The sequence below is a fragment of the Nothoprocta perdicaria genome, unplaced genomic scaffold, assembly GCF_003342845.1.
Source record: "Nothoprocta perdicaria isolate Ctin4 unplaced genomic scaffold, notPer1 scaffold_64, whole genome shotgun sequence".
Lineage (NCBI taxonomy): Eukaryota > Metazoa > Chordata > Aves > Tinamiformes > Tinamidae > Nothoprocta > Nothoprocta perdicaria.
In genome coordinates this window covers 1,477,981-1,498,428 of record NW_020455910.1, presented here as the reverse complement: position 1 = coordinate 1,498,428, position 20,448 = coordinate 1,477,981, and the positions used below count along the sequence as shown (strand labels likewise).

General features: G+C 44.1%; 2 protein-coding genes across 2 annotated transcripts; both read left to right on the top strand.

The window, feature by feature from the left end:
• Nucleotides 1-116: 116 nt before the first annotated feature.
• Nucleotides 117-14,019, top strand: MTERF3 (mitochondrial transcription termination factor 3). Its single transcript, XM_026050016.1, has 7 exons — nt 117-502; nt 2,678-2,830; nt 3,784-3,973; nt 9,518-9,665; nt 10,679-10,750; nt 13,376-13,537; nt 13,770-14,019. Exons 1-7 carry the CDS (start codon nt 169-171, stop codon nt 13,962-13,964), a joined length of 1,254 nt encoding a protein of 417 aa, XP_025905801.1. The 5' UTR covers nt 117-168; the 3' UTR covers nt 13,965-14,019.
• A 1,867-nt stretch (nt 14,020-15,886) lies between these two features.
• Nucleotides 15,887-19,989, top strand: LOC112956496 (cytochrome b-c1 complex subunit 7). The gene is made up of 4 exons (XM_026050015.1): nt 15,887-15,924; nt 16,786-16,857; nt 18,324-18,490; nt 19,558-19,989. The coding sequence occupies exons 1-4, from the start codon at nt 15,906-15,908 to the stop codon at nt 19,633-19,635; spliced, it is 336 nt and encodes a 111-aa protein (XP_025905800.1). The 5' UTR covers nt 15,887-15,905; the 3' UTR covers nt 19,636-19,989.
• The last annotated feature ends 459 nt before the right edge of the window (nt 19,990-20,448 follow it).

The following is a 20,448-nucleotide window of genomic DNA, read 5'->3' as shown; positions in this document are numbered from 1 at the left end:
GCGGGCCGTGTCGGGGTCGCGGGTTCGGGACCCGGCCCGGCGCCCCCTCGTATCGGCCCGGGCCGGCCCGCGAAGGGGCCCTGCGCCGTTTCCTCCCCGCGGGCATGGCGTGTCGGCGCGTGCCTGATTCCTGGGTCTTTTCCAGCAGGATGCCCTCCTGAGGCGGAGATGGCCCTGTGGGCCCGGCCGCTGTCCCGCGGCTGGCGGTTCCTGACAGGAGCCCGAGCTCCAGCGCTTCCTCCCGGGCTGAGGAGCCAGGGCAGCAAAACTCGGAGGAGCCGCGCGCCCAGCCCCCTGGCTCTGCTGCCCTCGAGAAGTGGCTTTTTCCCGTGGAAAACGCAGGCCTGCCGGTCCTCATCTGCAGGGAGCTGTTCCCAGCCCCACAGCCCCGAGGATGGGTCGCTTGCGGCTCCCGAAAGTCGTTGGCCTGCTCAGGTAAACCAGAAACAGGAAAAGGCACAAACGRTCCCTGACCTGAATGCTGCAAACGTACTGTATGAAGGTAAGAGGCCTTGGGAATCCACGGGTCATGTGTTAAGTATTGCCCCGTTCTTTCAAACTTGCTTAACTAGAGTGTTTGTTTCATTTTAGTCCCATGCACAATGCCGCCTGTGGTAGCCCGAGGAAATAAAGCGCCTTTAAGCAGGGATGAAGGGATAATCAGCGGTGTGGAAACGCTGGCCTGGAGCTGCAGCTCAGAGCTGCTGTTTCTGCATCCCTCCGTGCACCGCGCAGCGTTGGCCGCTTGTCCTGCTGCTGCTGGGGCAGGGGAAGGGCGAAAGGGCCGCGAGCAGGCGTGGAGGAGGCCGCAATGGCCCAGCCTGAGGCACTGCTGGAGGTGACTCTGTTCCCCTGGCACGGAGGCAGCAGAGGGTGAGGCCTCTAAACGGCTGCCATGGTGGGAAACGCTCAGCCCGCTGCCCGGAGGAACGGGGGTAAATGCCAGGTCTCCCTGTTGTCACCCAGAGGAACGGGGGTAAATGCCAGGTCTCCCTGTTGTCACCCAGAGGAACAGGGGTAAATGCCAGGTCTCCCTGTTGTCACCCTAAGCGAGCTGCATCGCTTTGCTTTTCCCCCGGTGGGTGAGAGTAAAACGTGCCATCCTCTGGAAATAGCTCTGCCCTGCTGAGGGAGCTTTCGCTGGAGTTAATGAGTGCTCTCCTGTGCCCAGKTTCAGCCCTGAGCAGCCCTGGCTGCTGCAGAGGTTATTTTGGGGTGGTGCAGGGCTGTAGCTGAGACCTGTGTGTTTGTGCAGCTCAACAGGGTGGCACTGGGACTGCTCCTGAGTGTCTCTGCCTGCYGTGCAGCTCCTTCTTGTGCCAGATTGTTGTCTGCAAGCAGACTAGCAGTTCTGTGTGTGTGTGTCCTTGCCCGTGGAAGGAAAATAATTGCTAGCTGTTTTCCTGAGATCCATTTCCTAATAGGAGGCTTAAAGAATGTGAAGGTGGAAAAACTACATCAGTGCTACCAAAAGGGACATTGATGTGTATTGATTTGGTCCTCAGCAGCTTAAAGGAAATGTTTCATATCCGTATGGATTCCTGGAGACAGATTTTTGATATTTAAGRGGTAAATGTCACTAAAAACATTTTACTGATTTTCCTTTTCCCTCGAGCTTGAGGACAAGATAGGCTAACTCAACCCCTGTGGTAATGGCTCCTGGCAGTTCTTCTAGGTAGCACTTTCTGGTGCAGTAGATTCTTCCTGCTCATRGGAATTTGTCGTGGCAGTTGTAATTGGTTTTTCCCTTTTTGACAAGGAATAGTATTACTCTTGTCTCTAGGAAGCCCTAGTTGTTTTGCTAAGGTACAAAACAGAGAAAATTCCCATCCTAAAGAGTGTATACCTAGGACCGTTGATCAGCTGCTGGTTTAATAGCCAAGGTGAATACCATGGGCCAGGCTGCAGAACAGCAACTTGCTCTAGCTTCTTTGAGCTCCTGGAATAGGTAAGCTGAGTGATTCTAAGAAAAGGGATTGAGTTTTATGGCTTTAGACACTCGAGGAGTGGAAAAAATACTACAAAGAAACAAACAAAAAAATAATGGTGCTCACCTGGAAACCTTGTTGAGTAGGGAATGGAGCTTCCCTTGAGTAGGAAAGTTTCTTTAACTATCAGAGGTGATGAGAATCATCCGAGACACTCATCTCAGAGATTGCTCAATAGGAGATTGGTGTGAAGTACCTTTGGAAGTTAAAGCAACTGCAGCTCGGGCATCTGATCCAGAAGGGACAGGAGGTGATGGGCATGTCGGGTTATGGAAAATGGTCTTTGCAGTAGCTTTTGAGCAGGCAAGAATATATTTGTGAAGATATGCAGATTTTCAAATTGTGAAGATACACTGCTTTTCAAACGAGTGATGTGATCTGTGGCCTGCAGTGATCAGTGACAAAGCAGGCTTGCTGTGGGACTAAGTTCAGATTTGGCTGTGTGATCAAGAGTTGATAGGCGGGGACAAGGAGATGTGGCAGAGACAAACTTAGATTTTTAGTATTTACAGAAAGAGACACACTTGGGACTGAAAAGTAGTACCAGAATTTATGCTTTCATGTATTTTCAAATGACCTGTTCTTGCAGAATGTCTTTGTGTTTTTGGGGTGGAACTGAAAACATCTCTTGGGAGAAGTGACTTTGCTTTTCACAAAATGCATTTGACTCTTTTCTCTCTGTTTCTTAGACTGGGATGASATCCCACCTTCATCTGCTTTGGAGAAGATATCTGAGGAAGAAGCTGTAAAGATCATTGCAAAGCCACTTCTTCCCTTGCAGTCTTCCACGCTCCGGGATTATGTTGACCACTCGGAAACCCTGACCAAACTGGTGCATTTAGGTATATGTGGTTTTGTTTAAGTGGTTGACCTACACCTTTTGGTCTTACTGATTCCCTGATCTTACTGATTTTGATTCTTACTGATCTTACTTGAAAATGGGAGACTTTACAGGAACAGTGATCTACAGCTAAGGGTAGTGAAATCAAGTGTTGGGTAAATGGAAGGAGAAGGGGTATGACTCACTAGCAGAGCCGTTTTAGTTGAAGACAAGGTAGGCCCTTGGACTTGTAGATGTTGGAAAGAGGCCTCTCCCACAGCTTCTAGAGGGGCAGAAAGTGTCTATAAGCGATTTGACTGGTCTCTTTTCGTCTGAGTAAGGATGTTTTCATTTACTGCTACTGAAATTGCAGCGCTCTCCCAGGAAGGAAGGAGAGCTCTCTTCTGCAGAGCCTCCAATGTGGGATATAGCAAACTGGGAAGGAGAGAAAGAAGGAATGGAAGAATACCTTAATATTAATCAAAAAGCACTTGGGCTGCACAAGAAGCTTGGTTGGGGTCATGGCTGTTGAACCCTTCCTTTTTCCTAAAAGTGCAATGAAATATCAGASAGTGGGGAAATCTGAACCAGCCGATTAGCAATCGCTTTGTGTGAGCCAGTAACCAAAGGTATTTACTTCAGGATTGCTCGTTTTACTGATGTGGTGGATTTGGGAGCCCTTGCACTTCTGTGCAGTAAAAGTAGGTCTCTGCATATGGTTGATCCTAGTGTGCTTGATTGCTCRCATGCAAGATTCACCGTAGGTAAAACAGTTTCAATGTTTTATCTGAATCTTYCCACAAYATTGTGGAAAGATATTGTGACCTTGCTGTGTCACATATACAGCAAGTGATGTATGCTGTATCACTGCAAAACAAGGAGTAGCCTTAAAAACCTCAGAATGCCTTTCTGAAATATTTGTAGGAAATAGGACTTGTATCTAATTGAAATAATAACTGATTTTATTTGTTGTAGGAGTTGATTTATCCCAGGTGGAGAAACATCAAAAGGCAGGCCAGCTCTTACTGACTTTGGACTTTGAAAAAGATATAAAAAAAATACTTCTGTTTCTTAAGGATGTGGGTGTAGAAGACAATCAATTGGGATCATTCCTGACCAGAAATCCATACATTCTTGGTGAAGATCTGGAAGCTCTAGAGACCCGGTAAGCTATTTAAATAGTACCAAGCTCTTAAACCGTACTGGTTCAAGATCTGATTTAAAAAGTGGCTTAAGCCTGTCTAAATCTGTGTTGCTATTTCCTGCCCCGCTTGATCCATGACTTCAGTCCCTTCCCATAGCTTCCCTTCCCATTAATGTGTTGTGGTTGCGTGGTGAGTTGGAGTGAATTTTCTGTCTCACCTGAATACCAACCGTTAACAAGTCCTACTGGTTGTATTTTGGTCAAACCAAACAGCTGCATGATGCTGTGTAGCCCTGTGCTGCTAGCATCTATGCAAGCGATGAGGAGGAACATCCTTCAGGAAGGAGGAAACCTGGGATAAGACCATCGCTTTTGGTGGCACTTTGGACCTGAATTACCAAGGATGCTTCCACATTGCTTAGTACCTGACGTTTCAAGTCTTGATTAGCCTATCTTTACATGTGTGTTTGGAAGAATGTTAGGTCTGCTACTTAAATGTGCTAAAGTCCTGGATGTGGGACTGTTTAGCCACCCTTGTACATGCACTTGCCATGTGCTGTTGCTTAATTAAGCCGTGTAATAGGGTGAGTGGCAATGGAAAGATTGATTGTTGAGAGTTTTGGAGAGGCAGATTTGTGGCAGCAGCTRAGGAGCTGTCTGGAGCAGGGGCTGTGGTCAGCCCCTGGTTGACTATAGCAGGAATAGTGGGAATTATCAGTGGTGCTCTGGTTGAGGAAGGAAGAGTTGTCCTGGTCAAGACCAGCCTTGCTGGTGCTGGCACCCTGCAGCTCCACCCCTTTGGTGCTTTTCTGAGGAGCCCGGGTGTTTTTGAGCTGAAGGGAGGAGAGGTGGCACATGGCTGGATGGGGCCTCCTGCTGCTGCACAGGAGGACAGGGGGAGCCGGGAGAACAAGTCTCCTTGTCTGCAGTGTCYGGAGGCACAAATAATGACGACTGCTTCTCAGCACGATTCCCTCCCTCTGGATGTGGAATGTGTAAATACGTGCCTGGATTTATGCTGTAGCATGAATACAGGCTGTATTTATGCTGTATTGTTGTATTATGTTGTATGTTGTATTATGCTGCAGCATAAATACAGACTGGAGRGAGGGAGAACACAAGGATGTGCTCTCCCATCAGATGCCCCTTGGTGGCATGAGGCTGAAGACGGGCAGTTTAAGCTAATGGGGCTTATGGGGCTGAGCCCTGTCTCTGTCATAGTCAGGGAGGCAGCTTGCCAGCCTGGCTGCTTCCTCTGCTCCCAAAACGATGATCCCCGAGGCTTAACAGTGTGAAGAACCATTTTAAYTCCTCATTTATTGTCACACTGGGCTGTATGTATAGTTCTGTGCAGGAGGTGTTGATAATTGGCAGTAGGGTTTACCCTTTGCCAGTCACTGTTTAGAACAGCTTTTTTAGGTGAAATGTCTGCCATACCTTGTGAACTCCGCAGCAAGAGAAGCAGAACAGATCTTAGTAATAGGTTTTTGGAGACATGTTTTTTTTCCCCCACTCTGTTTTCCAGATCTAACAGAGTGTGAGACTCCCATCAACTATTTTTTTCCTGATGTGTTCCCAGCTGTGTGACATGGGACTGTCACTTAGTGTCATACAATTTGTCTGTATGTAAGGGTAAATATCACTCTCTTTAGAAGATCTTATATCTCAGAACAAAAGATACTTGGTTGGTAGGTTTGATTTGTTTGGTTTTGTTTTTAGAGCCTATTCTATTTTGAAGGTGGTATTATTTGTTAAACACCAAGTCATGGTCCTGTAGGTGTTTATTTTATAGAGGCTGTAGGAGGGCAGAAAAAAAACTGTTTTCCCATTGTACTATCAATACTAACACTGCTTTTGTTTTCTGCATCACCCCCCTCCTACTGCAGGTTTTTTAAGATATTAAGTCTAGATGCTGTTTCATTAACTGCAGATTGCAGTTAATGCAACTAATTAAAGAACTCCTAATGACAGAAAATTTTGCCTTCTGAATATAGGGACTATTTAAACTGAAAATATGTACTGAAGAAATGAGATATGTATATGTGTATACATATATTCCTCTTTCCCCAGTAGCATGGCTCTAAGTGAGGTGATTGGCATCTGCATTTGAGTGAAGTCTGACTGGTGTTTTCACGAACTTCAGTGTTGCCTGAATCAGGCTGCCTGATGGTGTTGCTCTTCCTCTGCCTCTCTGGTAATGTCTCCCATAAAGAGACTTTCTCTTTAATGACAGTTACTTTATTAACAATTCTCTGTCTGCTCAGATGTGGAGCTATGAGGAATACACGGCTATGAGAATTTTACGGTAGTTTTATGAAGCTGCTGCTAAGTAGGAGGGTTGATGATGGTCAAAACAAGAATATTGCACTGTAGCAGATCTGCCTGGCACAGTGTAAGACATTCCCGACAGCAGCTCTCCGTTCATTCCTGCTGTGTCAGAAATGACCCGTCATCGCTGTGTTTCACCACACGAGTGTGCAGGTTTTAGCTGCTTGGGCTGTGGGCCTAAGCCAGGCTGTTCTCACAGCAGTGCCTGAGGTACCTGTGCTCACATCAGTCTGGTTGACCTCTTAGGACTGGAACCACCCGTGTTGGTTCCTTTGCTGCMTCTTGCAGTTGCTGTGGGCTTTTTCGGTGTGTTGTAATGAGATTCCACCTGCACAGAGGACTTTTGTTTTGGGCTAAGCTGTCTTTCAGACATGGAGTTATCCTAGCTTTGCTTTTACCAGTTTATATTTCTTTATATTTGTTTGCTGTGTAGTTCTCTTTACACTTAGGTACTGAAGTGGACTTTGGTTTTTCCATTTCATGTTTTTCATTTTTCTGATTCATGCTCTCATTAGGTACATTGATTTTATAAATAGAATGGACTGTTATTCTCAAAAATTAGCTCACAGGCTTACATTAATTCAACAATCTTCTTTTTCAGAACTGCTATTTTTTAAGTGCTCTTTATAATAAAAAAAACAGTATATAAAAATGCCCAAAGAGCTGTGTATGTAGTATCTGAAAACACAACTTTTGAGAAACAAGTTCATTTAGAGACTCGCACCTTTTTCTTCTATCTTCCCATGCAGTAGTAAGTGACCTTTCAGAAAAAGCATCTAAAAAGAATCTGTATAAAGCACCCTGCATACAGATTGTCTGAACTGCTAATATTTTTCTTCACGTTTTTCTGAAACGTAGTAGGGGTTTTTTTTGATTTTGGGGTTTGTTTTTCAACAATACAATTCAAATCTCCTGTGAAGTCAGATTTGCTATTAAGTGGCTGTCGCGTGGCACAGTGTTTTTAAGGAAGTAAGGGGTAATACAATTAGTTCTGAATATTCCACRGATGGATTTCAGCGAGCGTGGCTGTGTTCGGCGTTAGCGAACACCTTCCTGCAAGCTTGCAAGTGAGTTTCTGCTGCAGGGGGTGCACAGGAGGCTCCACAGGGAGTGTGGCTCAAATAGCTGTTTTCTGAAAGCAGAGTCTACCTTTGCMTAAGTATTGGGTACAGATGGACACGGTACCCGTTACATCACTCCGGAATGTTTTATTGCTGTGGATTCTACGTTACCAGGAAACAAAACACAAATTTCAATCAATCTGGCATGTCACTTCAGATAAACACTGTAAAAGTCACGACATTCCGTAATTCTTAACAGGTCTGACGGTTGCAAATCGGTGTCTGCACTTGCAGCTGCTCCAGCTGCTTTGTTTTGTGGTGTTGCTGGTGGTGGCTGGGAGCGGTTCATGGAAGCTGCTGAGCCCTGGAGCACATTGGGACCAACCCTTGGGGTGGCACTTGGGGACTTAGCACAGAGCTTTGTTCAACGGGTCCGCCCATTGTGTCTCCTTCATATACTGGCTTCTGGAGTCAGGTGGTTGCAGTCTTGCCACGGCTCTTAAGTTTTTTTCTGAAATCCTGAAAGGCAAAAAACTTCTTGCAAGCGYGAGTCTTCATGGCTTCTTAACAGAAAACAAGGGAAGGGAGTCGGAGAAGCGAAGGATTCTGTGTATGTTTCAGCCCYGGTCATCTAGCTCTGCCTCTAGGCTGGGATGCCTGGCAGCTCAGTGCCTGGCACATGGGCTGGAGGGAGGGCAGCGGAGCCACGCGGCAGCGGCTCCCGACACCAGGGGATCATCTCRAAGGAACAAGCGCTGGGTTCCCTGTCCCGCGGAGCCGCTCGCCTCTGCGCTGCCCGCCCTGGGCCTTCCCCCCGGACCTGCTCTCTGGAGACTGTTAGCTGATCATGTTTCCCTCTGGAGGGYTTGCGAGGACAGAGATGGCCTTGCTGGAAGGTGGTTTTACTTTCTCTCCCCAAGGTGTGATTTAATGTTCCCTTCCTGTCCCCCCCCTTTTTTTTTTTCCCTCATTGCAAGAGGAGGAACTTCCTCACTGTGAGGGTGCCAGAGCCCTGGCACAGGCTGCCCAGGGAGGCTGTGGAGTCKCCTTCTCTGGAGGTCTCCAAACCCGCCTGGATGCCGCCCTGTGCCCCGTGCTCTGGGTGTCCCTGCTGGAGCAGGGGGTTGGACTGGATGATCCCTAGAGGTCCCTTCCAACCTCAACCATTCTGTGAAGAGCAAGTGTCCTGAGTTGGGTGCTTCTACAAAACATTCTGCAGTCTACTTAGTATCCTAATTACTATCAGATAAAATCAGTTCTTCTATGTCCTAAGTCCATCTGACAACAGATACTTCTGTTTATCTAAATCAAAAGAACCTCTTGAAGCTTTAGCATATGTATATATAAAAATTTATTTTTTTTTGTAAATGGCACATGGGTTAATCCCATTTCTCTGCCTTTTCTATGTTATTTCCCCTCCTACTGCCATTCTTTTTTTTTCTCCTATGCTAATAATCTACTGCAAGCAGTACTTAAAATAGGATTTCACTTTCACTGAATTCAAGAAAGTTTGGAAAAAGTCTCGAGTTGGAAGCCCTGTTAAAAACCTTGATCAGCTCTTCACCATTCTGACAAGCAGATGTTTTGTAACAAAATCCTTGGACCGGTAACTGAAAGTAGGGACCTATTATGACAGAAGTAAGTTCAGATGATTTAGAAATGTCTTTTTGGAGGGTGTCTCTACAGATGGCATTGTTGTGTGATATTTCTGCTCCAGTGCTATTGGCAGAACAGAGATGGATGAGGTAGAGTGCTCTGTTCTTTCAGCAGTGGAAATGGAATTCATTAAAATAGCAAAAGGGCTGTGTATATCTTCATGTCCATAGCCCAGGATCATCTGTCAATGTGCTCGCAGTYGAGGAGACAGGCTGGTAGTTAAACAGAGGTTAATACAGTTATCTGCTTAGGTGCAGCTGGAAGGAATTACAGTCTGTCCTCAGGATTGACATTATGCTCTAAGGTTTATTTTACTTCTAATTAAGTGGAAGAGGTGGTATTTTGCTTTTATGATAACTGCAGCTTTTCCCTCCTAATTATTTTTGGCAGAGTTGCCTGTTAATGCTAGAACATCTGTCCGTTTATAAGATATCGCTGAGGAATTTAAGCAAGTACTGAATAAATGGAGGCAATAAAACTTCCATCACTGGATTTTATTTTTTATTTGTTCTCTTTCTAGAGTGGCTTACCTAAAATCAAAAAAATTCGGTAAGGCAGAAATCGCGCAGATGGTCTCTAGAGCTCCCTATTTGCTGCTGTTTTCAGTGGAAAGACTGGATAACAGACTGGGTTTCTTCAAAAATGAACTTGGCCTCAGTGTGACAAAGGTAAAGACTGCACACACCCAAGATTTTAGGCACTTTGTCAGTGACAGTAGAAAGGCCCTGCAACACAGGGCCTTGTGATAACCTTCAGCGCTCGTATACAATTGCTGCTAAAAACAGCAAGCAGCTCTTTAACTGCTGGAACACTAACGGGCTTCTCTTCTCTTCGGGGTAATGCAGCACCCTGAAGCTGTCAGTGAAAAATAATCTAGGGAGCAAACGCCCCACATGCTGAGTCTCTTGGGCAGCCCAGCAGGAGGAACCCTGGGTTTCCTAGTGGGTTTCCTGTCCTACCATGGGAAGTGCCTGGCACTCTGCTTTGGCACCTTCTGGGGATTTTGTTTCCTGGAATACGTGGGAAGGGTTAGTTGTTTCCATGCAGTAGCTGCTCATGCCCCTAATTARCAAGTTCCAAATGAAGTCTTGTGTTCTACTAGCCAGGCTTTCTCGGATTTAAAGCTCAGGTGGCTCTGGTGAGGTGTTTGGTCCCTGTCTTGCAGTCAGGGTGGACAAGCACTCCAGAGGTTCTGCAGATGTGGGGCAATTTCTAATATCACCATGACATTATTGTGTAACCAAACCTGAGCTAGAGAAATAAAGTACTGCGGTTAAAAAAGCTTTTCACAGCTTCTGTTGGGTAGTGGTTCCTCTCCTTTAAGGAAGAAATGACCCTAGGCACTGAGAAGGATCAGGCACTTCAATATGCTTCCTGCTTCTGGGGGATGCTTTTATTCCCTCTCCCCAACTGTTTCATATTAGCTGTGATTTTTTTTCCCTCTCACTCTCTCAATGGAACATGACATTTGAATAACTTCTTGCTTCTTATTAGATTGCTGTTTTATACAAAACTCATCTTTGGGCTAGAGATAAAAAGAAACACAAGGGAAAGTTCTTGCCCAACTAGAATTAGAATTCAGCAAAAATAAAATGTTAATACAAGATCTGTATCTTTCTTTCAGAGACTTTCACAGACATGCTTTCACTAATATTTTTTTCTTTTCTCCTTCTCATTGCAGACAAAAGATCTGGTCGTTCGTCTYCCAAGGTTACTGACTGGCAAGTTAGAACCCGTAAAGGAAAACCTACAGGTGAGCTTACTAGAAAACAATCAAAAAACATGACCAAAAAAAAAAAAAAAAGTGTCAGCAGAAGGTAAAACTCCTTGTAGGAAAATCTTGTACAGGAAGAAAAAAAAAATTATGTAAATGTGTAAAGTAACTTAGAGCATTTTGTTGGACCGAGTGTTTTTCCCCTCTTGGAGGCTTACAGCAAGCTTGCAGTACACACAGAACAATATCTTACTTTATCTTCTAGTCTGATGTAGGTTGGAATCTTCATCTGGAGCCCTTCCTGCTGAAAGCTGCTGTGTGTTGACACAAATGGTTACCCATTTCTCTACAGTGAGTGAAAAATAGAGCCTGCTTCCTCCCTGTTTTTTTTTTTTCTTTTTATTAATTATTGTGTTTTTTGCTAGCTTGGATTGTCCTGGAGGATTTAGGAGCAAGAAATGTGCAGTCAATTATTTTTCTTCTTGACAGGTAGCTACTCTGCCAAAATGTGCATTTGACACCTATTGTCCGATAGCAGCTGGTCGTTATTAACAACTGTTGGGTAAATAACTCTGAACCCACAGGGACTCCTTTCCCTTTGAAAATGTAACAGTGTATTGCTTTAATTATTGTGCTGCAAAGCCAGCTAGGCCAAACAGCATGATGTAGTGTAACAATTTGAGAAATCCCATTATCCTATAATGCATAACTATGAATTAAAATATATAATTTTCAGACAGACTTACTGCTCCGAAACTATTAAGCACTGGGAATCTTACAATCTGGAATGTGTGTGTGGTAAGGGAGGAGACTGGAAAGTACACCAGACTGTTCCAATTAATAGTGCTTTCTTTTTAATGAACATTGTTTCCCCAGGCTGGGGAATCAGTATATTATAAAGAATGTGTTTTTAAGACCCTTAGTTCTGTGCAACTATCTTGTCTAACTACCAAATTCTTATTTTTAACAAATGTTATGGAGAGAGGGGAAGAATTTTGGGGTCCTCACTATTGGCATCTACTGATACTTAAAAGCTCTGTCTTCTCTGGAAATTGAATGTCTTGGACTTGATCAGGATTCTGCCCCGTATGTTCCCAATTCCACCACCTGGGATGGTGGTGGGAAAGTGGTGCTCTGCAAGCAAAGCCATGTGCCAGCAGCAATTCCAAACTGAGCCAGTGGCATCCCTTGTCTGGGTGGGCTGTAACAACTGGAAATGACTGGAAACAACTGCTGCAGTTGAGATTGCTTTTCAAAAGATACCAGTCGTGGACTAAATGAGCTCAGAGCTCATTCTTCCACCCCTTAAAGATCTCATCAAGTCCAATTAGAGATCCACTGATAAGGTACAATTGGGAAGCTTGTTTTGCCATTGTCTGTGCTAGGAATCATGCACAGCCTTTCAAACATTGCTTGGCCTTGCACAGCAAGGATATTCATATAGAGAGTTATTGAACATTCAATAATTTGCAGTCAAATTGAGAATAATCAAGGGCACTTATACYCGAGCAATATGTCAAGTGAGAGAGTTATTGTGATCTTATTTTGCAGAGCAGGATTTCAGACACGTAGGAGCTCAAGAGACTTGCCACAGTAAAGCCTGCAGCAGAGCCAGCTGTTATCTCCAGTGATTTAGCATCAGGTCTAAGTCTCTGTTTTCAGTGTAGCGAGTTATGGCTGCCAGTTCAGAGCTATGAAAAACACCTCTCTGGACAAACATCGCTTTATGCTCCAATGCTGTCTSCTTATTAATGTGTGTGTGATAAGCAAATATTTGTAAAGCAGGAAGAACCAGTAGCTGAAAGAAGAACATAATCATCCCTRGGAACATGTGCCTGTGCAGGCCTGGAAGTCCTAAGGTAGTTTTAAAACTCAGATACCACAGAATCACAGAATGGTTGAGGTTGGAAGGGACCTCTAGAGATCCTCTAGTCCAACCCCCTGCTCCAGCAGGGRCACCCAGAGCACGGGGCACAGGGCGGCATCCAGACGGATTCTGAAGACCTCCAGAGAAGGAGACTCCACAACCAAACCCCTTCACCCCAAACCCTCCACTACCAAAYCCTTCCCTTCACATTTGCCAGGCAGACTAGGAAAAGAGCTTTAATCTTGGCAGATCAACATGAGCAAACAAGATGCACCACCTTCTTGCAAACTGAAGAAGCACCTAAGTTAGATTTGAAAGCCTGGTCATGTTGACTGCAAACACGTTGTGACTGCAGACTGCAGGCCTTGTGACTGAAAACGAGCTGCTTAGAAATGTCACTGGAGGAGAGAAGAAATGAATGAGTTGCCAGACAGACACTCTTGTCTCATGAATTCCTTTCTCTGCAACTCCATGAGCTACGTTTTGAGAGAAATACTCCTGACTATTGAAAAAACTGTTAGATTTTCCTTTTGGGAAACTGTAATTCAAGTCAGGCCAGTTTCTGAAAAGGCAGTTCGGGCCTTAGCCAACTCTAAAATGCACTGAATATAGCAGGTATTCTACATGGGGCTTTTTTAGGTTGAATGGGCTTCATGTCTAAGACTTGGATTAAAATCATACTCATTTTTTTTTTTAAGACTTTATTAGGAAAATTAAAATTTTCAGTTTATTCTTTTTACTTTTATTTGTAAAGTTTGCTATAGCTGCCTTGATAGATCAAACTATGCTTTTTGCAGGTATGTCAGATTGAACTTGGTTTTCAACGTAATGAAATTCAACAGATAATGTTCAAAACCCCCAAGATTTTAACTTCAAGCAAAAAGAAGCTCAGAAAAACATTTGACTATCTACACAATGTCATGGGCATTCCCCACAATATCCTTACTCGGTTTCCTCAGGTGAGCTGTTAGTCTGCTCAAGAGCTGCATTGTTCCCTGAGTTCCCATTTCAATGTAATATAATTTAAATTCTAATCTCTTCCTGATCTTTGACGTTAATGAGGGCAAAAGATCCAGATTGTTTTCTTGCTTAAAACTTCAGGCTCTCTAAAAACAGTTGCTATTTGAGATTTGTAACATTCTGAAATTTAGAGTCTGTAAAGCTTCTCCCTTTTCTTTCTTTCTCTCTTAGGTTTTCAACTCCAAATTACTGCGAATCAAAGAGAGACATTTATTTCTTAAGTTCCTGGGAAGAGCCCAGTATGACCCAGCACAACCCAGCTACATCTCTCTGCACCAGCTGGTGTCCTTGCCCGATGAGGTCTTCTGCACAGAGATTGCCAAAGCCTCAATGCAGGACTTTGAAAAATTCTTAAAAACACTTTAATGAGTAACACATGTAAAAATGAATAACCTAAAATTATGAAATAAATGTATTTTATAATATAAACCTGCTCCCTTTTATGGTCTCTTAGCTTCTTAATTACTGCTTTAAGAAGTTGTTGCTTGTGAAACATTTGTGGCGCATAATGTCTAAGAATAATGTTCATTATGGTAACTTAAAGTGTGTATTTCACAAGGATTAAGCAAATAGGTTGCTTTAAAGGTAAATTAAGGTAGATTATTCTACTTTTCTTTTTCCRAGCTTTGGGAGAGTGAAAAACTGACCAGTGACTGACTTCTCGGCCTCCTTCCCATCTCCCCCTCACCCTGTTTCCCTCTAAAAACTAGATTAACTAATCAYTGCAACAGCAAAGAAGAGCCGTGATTGCTTGTTCTAATCTCAGCAGCTAATTATGTTATTCCCTTCCTTGCAGAGAGAAGTACACCACGACATACATGGAGTCCCCTATACAAAGTGGTGTTTAGCAACAGCTTCTAACAAGGGCGCTTATTTTTGAGGCTAGTTGATGAACTTAATATCCTACAAGCAGTATGATGAAACTTGGTCTGAAATATAAAGGAAAATGAGCAAACTAAATGTAGATGAATATATATATATATATATATATATATATATATAAAGGACTTCCTGTAGGTTTCAGGGATGTGCCCAGTTTTACTTCTACAACTTGCTGTCTGCCTCTTGGAGGGGAAGAAAAGAATAGTATCGCCCCATCCCTGATAGGATTCATAGGGCTTCAGCAGACGAGCAGCTGCACAAATTTATCTCCTTCAATTTTAACTGAAGTAGTTGGTACTGTTAGGAATTGTAAGAGTATTATAAGTGGTTAATGTTATCAGCAAGTAAATTATATGCAGAATTCTGAAATGCTTCACAGTATTTGCACAAAGTGAAAAAAAMCGACAATCCAAATGCAAACTGCCTAATAGTTTATTGTTTAGAAGTTTCCATTCTTTCAGTTATAATAGTTCAGGAAACTTAAATCCAGATGTTTTCATTTGAATTTAAGCTTATTTTAATGAAAATGGCTCCTTTTATGAAAGCTTAATGTTCTTCATGGTGATGCATAACAAATTTCATCCAAAGTGGTGGTCTGAGATGGGATGGCTGAACCCTCCCTGCGCCCTTGCTCTTAGGTAAGACATATACTAAATATAACAAAAGACATTTGCTTAGATATTTGACCTTATTACAGCACCAAGCACATTAAGGCTTTAAGCACATATAATCTTCAAACAATCTAATWTTTTTTTTTATGGTATGATGTAGGAATTCATAATGCCAGAGACAGCTACTTTCCCCAGACCTGCTCTTCCATCCTTAGCTACTTTATCACCAGGTGACATGGCATTATCATTCAAAATGTATTATATATAGTATTTTAGTGTCSTAACCTTCAAGCTATTCATTCCATTAGCATGTTTAAACGCAACGATGATTGTCGTCAGARCTAACTCCTCTCCTTGGAATTTTAAATGTGTGAGCTTGCTCCCTTCTCTTTTTCTGGGAAAAAAGCTTTTATGGAGATGCTAAGAGAGAAAGGGGCAGAGGAGAGAAGAGCTTGTGGGGAGTCCTCCCAGATATTTAGGGGCTTTAAGAGGAAGCAGCAGCCGAGCTTGACCTGGAAGGGCCGCAGTCTGGAGTTGTTCTCGGTAAAGGCGGGAAGCTTTGGGTGTGGTGGGGGGTGGTGGCCATTCTCCCTGGCCACGCCCCGCTCCGCTGGCCACGCCCCGCTCCGCTGGCCACGCCCCGCTCCGCTGGCCACGCCCCGCTCCGCTGGCCACGCCCCGCTCCKCTGRCCACGCCCACTGGCGGACGGGCCTCCAACCTAGCGCGCGTGCGCGCGCGCCCCACCGCCATTGGCGGCGCAGGCGGGCACGCGGCGACGTTACCCAGCAGGCGGCGCGCCTCTCTGAGGTCAAGATGGCGGCGAGGGCACCGGGTGAGGCGGCCGGGACGGCGGCGGCGGCGGGGCCGGCCCCGGGGATCGCAGCGGCCCGGCCCGGCCCGGCCCGGCCCGGCCCGGCCCGGCCCGGCCGTCCGGGGCTTCCCTTGGGGCGGGCGGCGGGCTCCACGCTGCGCTCTGTTCCCGTGCGGCTTCCCAAGCGTGCCGGGGCGGCCGTCCTTGCTGGCGCTCGCCCGGGCCGAGCGGGTTCGGCGCCTCGCTGCCCGGTGTGGGCAGCAGGGAGGATGAGGTGGCGGCGCGAACATGGCGAAAACGGGGATGTGCCGTCGACGTGGTGGTCCTCGTCGTTAGAACTGGCGTTTTTGCGAGGCTCCCGCTGTTGCCTGGGGAGGTTTGGGAGATGTGGGCCCAGCAGTTATATTAAGTAATTGGGGTGGGGTTAGAAAATTARCGGCATACTTTGAAGGCCGTGAAACCAGACCACAACACAGAGGGAGCTATGACAGATTGTTGTTAAAAATAACAATAAAAAATAAAAATAAGCRGGGTGATTCTGCTTTCTGGAAGACGTTATGTTCTCAGCCCAGGTAGGACTTAGGAATCCTAAAATAATTGTTATTGTCTCATTCTGGGCTGTTAGCACCATTCCAGGTCTTGGAATGGCCTGATGTCAAAATTCAGTGCAAGCAGAGGTTTGAATCGTCGTATTCACAGGCGCTTACGCGGCACGGTCAGTGTCGGTGCGGTGGGTGCAGTGCAGACCTGCCCTAACGTCGCATCCCCGCGCGTGGGCAAGGGCAGCGAGGGTTTGTGCGCGTGCTCTCGCGCCCCACGCGTGCCCGTGTGCCCCACGCGTGCCCGTGGGCCCTCGCTCCCGCTGAACCCGGTGCCGCTCAGTTTCAGGAGGYAGCCGCCTGCTGGAGAGCTTCCGCAAGTGGTACTACAACGCGGCCGGCTTCAACAAGCTGGGTACGTCCTCTAACGTGCTCTTCTCTATTGAAATTAGCTGCTCTCTGTGCTGGGGGGAAAAAAAGTTAGCAATGACTTCAGCCCTTGTGATTGCAGCCTTGCAAGAAATGTCTATCTCTGCCTCTCTCCCAGGTTTGCTCTTATTTTCAGGGAAATAATTATGGTTAAACAGGAGCTAGCTGTAGATGTATTTAATTATTTATTTTCATAAAGGAGCTTCTGAAAGCCTGAAACGATCCCCTACCAAGTCAGTTTTAGCCGTGTCCAGTGCTCTCATTACCTGTCCAGAGGCTGCCCTTTAAAATGCAGCTTTCCACTGGGAGCAGCCAGTCTGCATGGGATGCCTTTTCTCCTTCCTCCCATACATCATGGGAAAAAGCTTTTGTGATTTTTATCTTTGTAATTTCATATGATGTCTCCCTGGCAGCATGAGARTGAAGGAGCTGTGGAAACTGTTTCCTTAAGTAAAGGAGAATGCCTTGATGCTATGATCTCTATGTAGATCTGTCACAGAGAAGTGAGMTATTTCATTCTTCTTTAGTTTGTTTGCTTGTTTTTGGCCTAAGTTTAATCCTCTGTTTCTGTCTTGCCAGCACTTGATTTGGGGCCTTTTTTTTTTTCCTTTAACCTATCTGTAAAAATTCTCAAAGCTGTTAAAGCTATTAGTGCTTGCTTTTCTGTGACTATGAATAAAAACCTCAAGAGGAATACGTTAGCAAATACACAGTTTATTTATATTTAAAAAAAAAATGAATTCAGGAATATTAAAGGACAGATTACTGCTAGTTCAGTCACATGAGATCAAAACSTCTATCTGCGAGCCGGTACGTGTACTCTCATGATCTTCATCTATCTTAGAATGTTACAGGAGTAAAACAAACCTTTCATTTTCTTAATATACAAAAATATATTAAAAATAATGTGTTTCTGTTTTTGGCTTTGAGAAGCCTTCTTTGTCTTGTCTGTATTTTGATAGAAAACGAAGTCGGTCCGAAGCATCTGACTTCAGGASTCTGTAGCTGGTTACATCTGATGGGGATCTTGTCAGTCTGCACAGAAAGGTTCAGGGAACAGATCCTTGATATTAAAGTAGTCACAACTACTTTAGTGACTGTGGTATAATTAATGCTTCTAATTCCTTAATCTAGACAGTCGTTCTGAGCGCAGGTGTCTAATTTTGGTCAACGTGGGTGCACCCTTCGTATCTAGGCTAGAATACTGCTATGTAACACACTGAAACACATATGCAATATTTTGTTGCTCATTTTTAAAGGAGAGCACAGCATGAAGTAAATAATGTATGTACAAGTGAGCTTGTTCCCTTGAGCAAGTAGTGATTCTCTTTTGAATTGGTCTGTTTTTRTATTTTTAGAGTTATTCTAGTGTTATGTAATAATGCCTGCATTAAGCTTAAATATTAATTAGTAGTGTTGATGCAGTGCTGCTGTAAAATCTTGCCGATACAGGGTTGATGCGAGATGACGTCTTGTATGAAGACGATGACGTAAAAGAAGCGCTGAAGAGGCTTCCAGAACCTCTTTACAACGAGAGGATATTTCGCATGAAGAGAGCACTTGACTTGAGTCTGAAACACCAGATCCTTCCGAAGGATCAGTGGGTGAAATACGAAGAGGTCAGTCTTCAAGGGGAGTCTTCAGAGTGTCTTCAAGGGGAGGAGATCTCTTAAATAGCAACTCTGTGCACCTGTCTTTGGGGCTTCCTGTATGAGGGTATGAGGGTATGAGGTATATGCTTGCATGTTATTGATAATGAGGAGTTATTTCATTCCATGTCTAATAGCATTCCTTGGAAAATCAGAACTTTTGATCCCTGTTTGTAAATTTCTACGTTGAAGTGGAAGCTCCTTCTAGGAAGCTTTGCTCGAGATGAYAAAGACTTAAATTAATTAAAAATCAGAGTCCTGGCAGTTTGGTTTGTAAACAAATGTAATTTCTTCTATGTTGCCAGGTATGGTGATCTATTGCAGCTAAGTTAWAAATTCTTATAAAATAGCTCTTTCTTTTCTGACGATTACCTTACTTTGGAGAAAATCTTCAGCCACAGCTTTTAGTCATGGAAATGCCAAGGAATAACAATTTAAATGAAAACCTTGGTTAGGTTTGATAACTGTTGCATTGATCAATTGAATGTTTAAGTTACTTGAGCAGCAGTTTGAGTTGTGAATGCTAAACATAGCTGATTTCTGTTGAATCTCTTTGAAATGGTGTTTAGAACTAACATGCAAAATAAGTTTCCAAAGTGCAAAGTTCTGCTGGACTTGGCTGTAAATGAAGTGGATCTTGCACATTTTCACATCCTAAAGTCTTTCCCAATTCAGATGCRTTTATTTGTTTTGTGGGTTTAGTAGTTTGAGTCCAGCAGTCACTTAGGTGCCTTGGAGTTGCTTTTTGAGCATATGAGACTCCTCAGTCCCATGACTGGGCTATTTGGCAGGAGGACACGAAATGTGAAGGTACAGCTGAAAGCATCGCTGTTTGTGACGTTCATGAGGCAATAGGAATTAGGTGCTACTACGTGTTGTTTGCAACCATTGCCAGTTTGTTAAGGTTACCTTTTAAGAGTAAGCAGTGTGGGTTTTGTGTTTTTTTCCTAAGCGGAATAAGAGAGAATTAATCTGAGGATACATTAGTTGATTCTGGGCATCCCTGTAATTTTGGGTTTTTTTTCTTCTCTCCTCAGGACAAGCGCTATCTTGAACCTTATCTAAAAGAAGTCATTCGTGAACGACTTGAAAGAGAAGCATGGAACAAGAAATAACTATTGAACTACTTCATGCAAATGTCCCCTTCTTTCTGATATTTTTGAACATGGTTCTGGAAGCTGTCTACTGGAGGCAAATGTGAGGCTGAGGGAGTACATATTTCAGTTTGTTCACTGAATCTGTTCATCCAAGTAAAATAAATGTATCAAAATGAAAAATCTACTTGGAAGGCTTCTTGGTAAATGTTAACGAGCTAATGTTACCCTACTGCAGTGGCATGCAGTCTTCATTCCAGCTTTTTGATTCATGTTTTTTTCATAGTACAGCCGTTTCCAGCAGCTGGCAGGGTAGGTCAAGGCTGCTGATGCTGGCGTTTCTGTTAGGCTATGAAGAGGATGCTTATTTTTTTCATCACCTTTCATTTGTGGAGAAAAGAATCCTGGAACTGATATTTTGGGGGCAACATGAGGTAGCAGCGCTTAATATTCTGTGCTAAGCAGATATAATAAAATATKAACGGTTTCTTAGTCCCAAATTCAGGAACTGTTCCACAACCTTATACACTAWGTATATTGTTAATGCTCAGAAAGTGTATTTCACACAAATAGTTGTCTCACTTCAGGTTCTTGAGACAGCCTGAGGTTTAAAAGGGTGAAAGGGGTATGTTGGCACCCTTTCCACAATATTAATAAATGCTGGAAATGTGTTTCCTGGCCTAAAGCATGTTATTTACAGTGATTGGCTTGAAATATTTTAATCTGTGAAGCTAACAGGCTTAATGCCATTAGAGATAGACATGGAATTCAGTCTCTGCATAAATACAGTTAAATACAGCAAATACTTGCTTAAATACAGCAATTCAGTTAAAT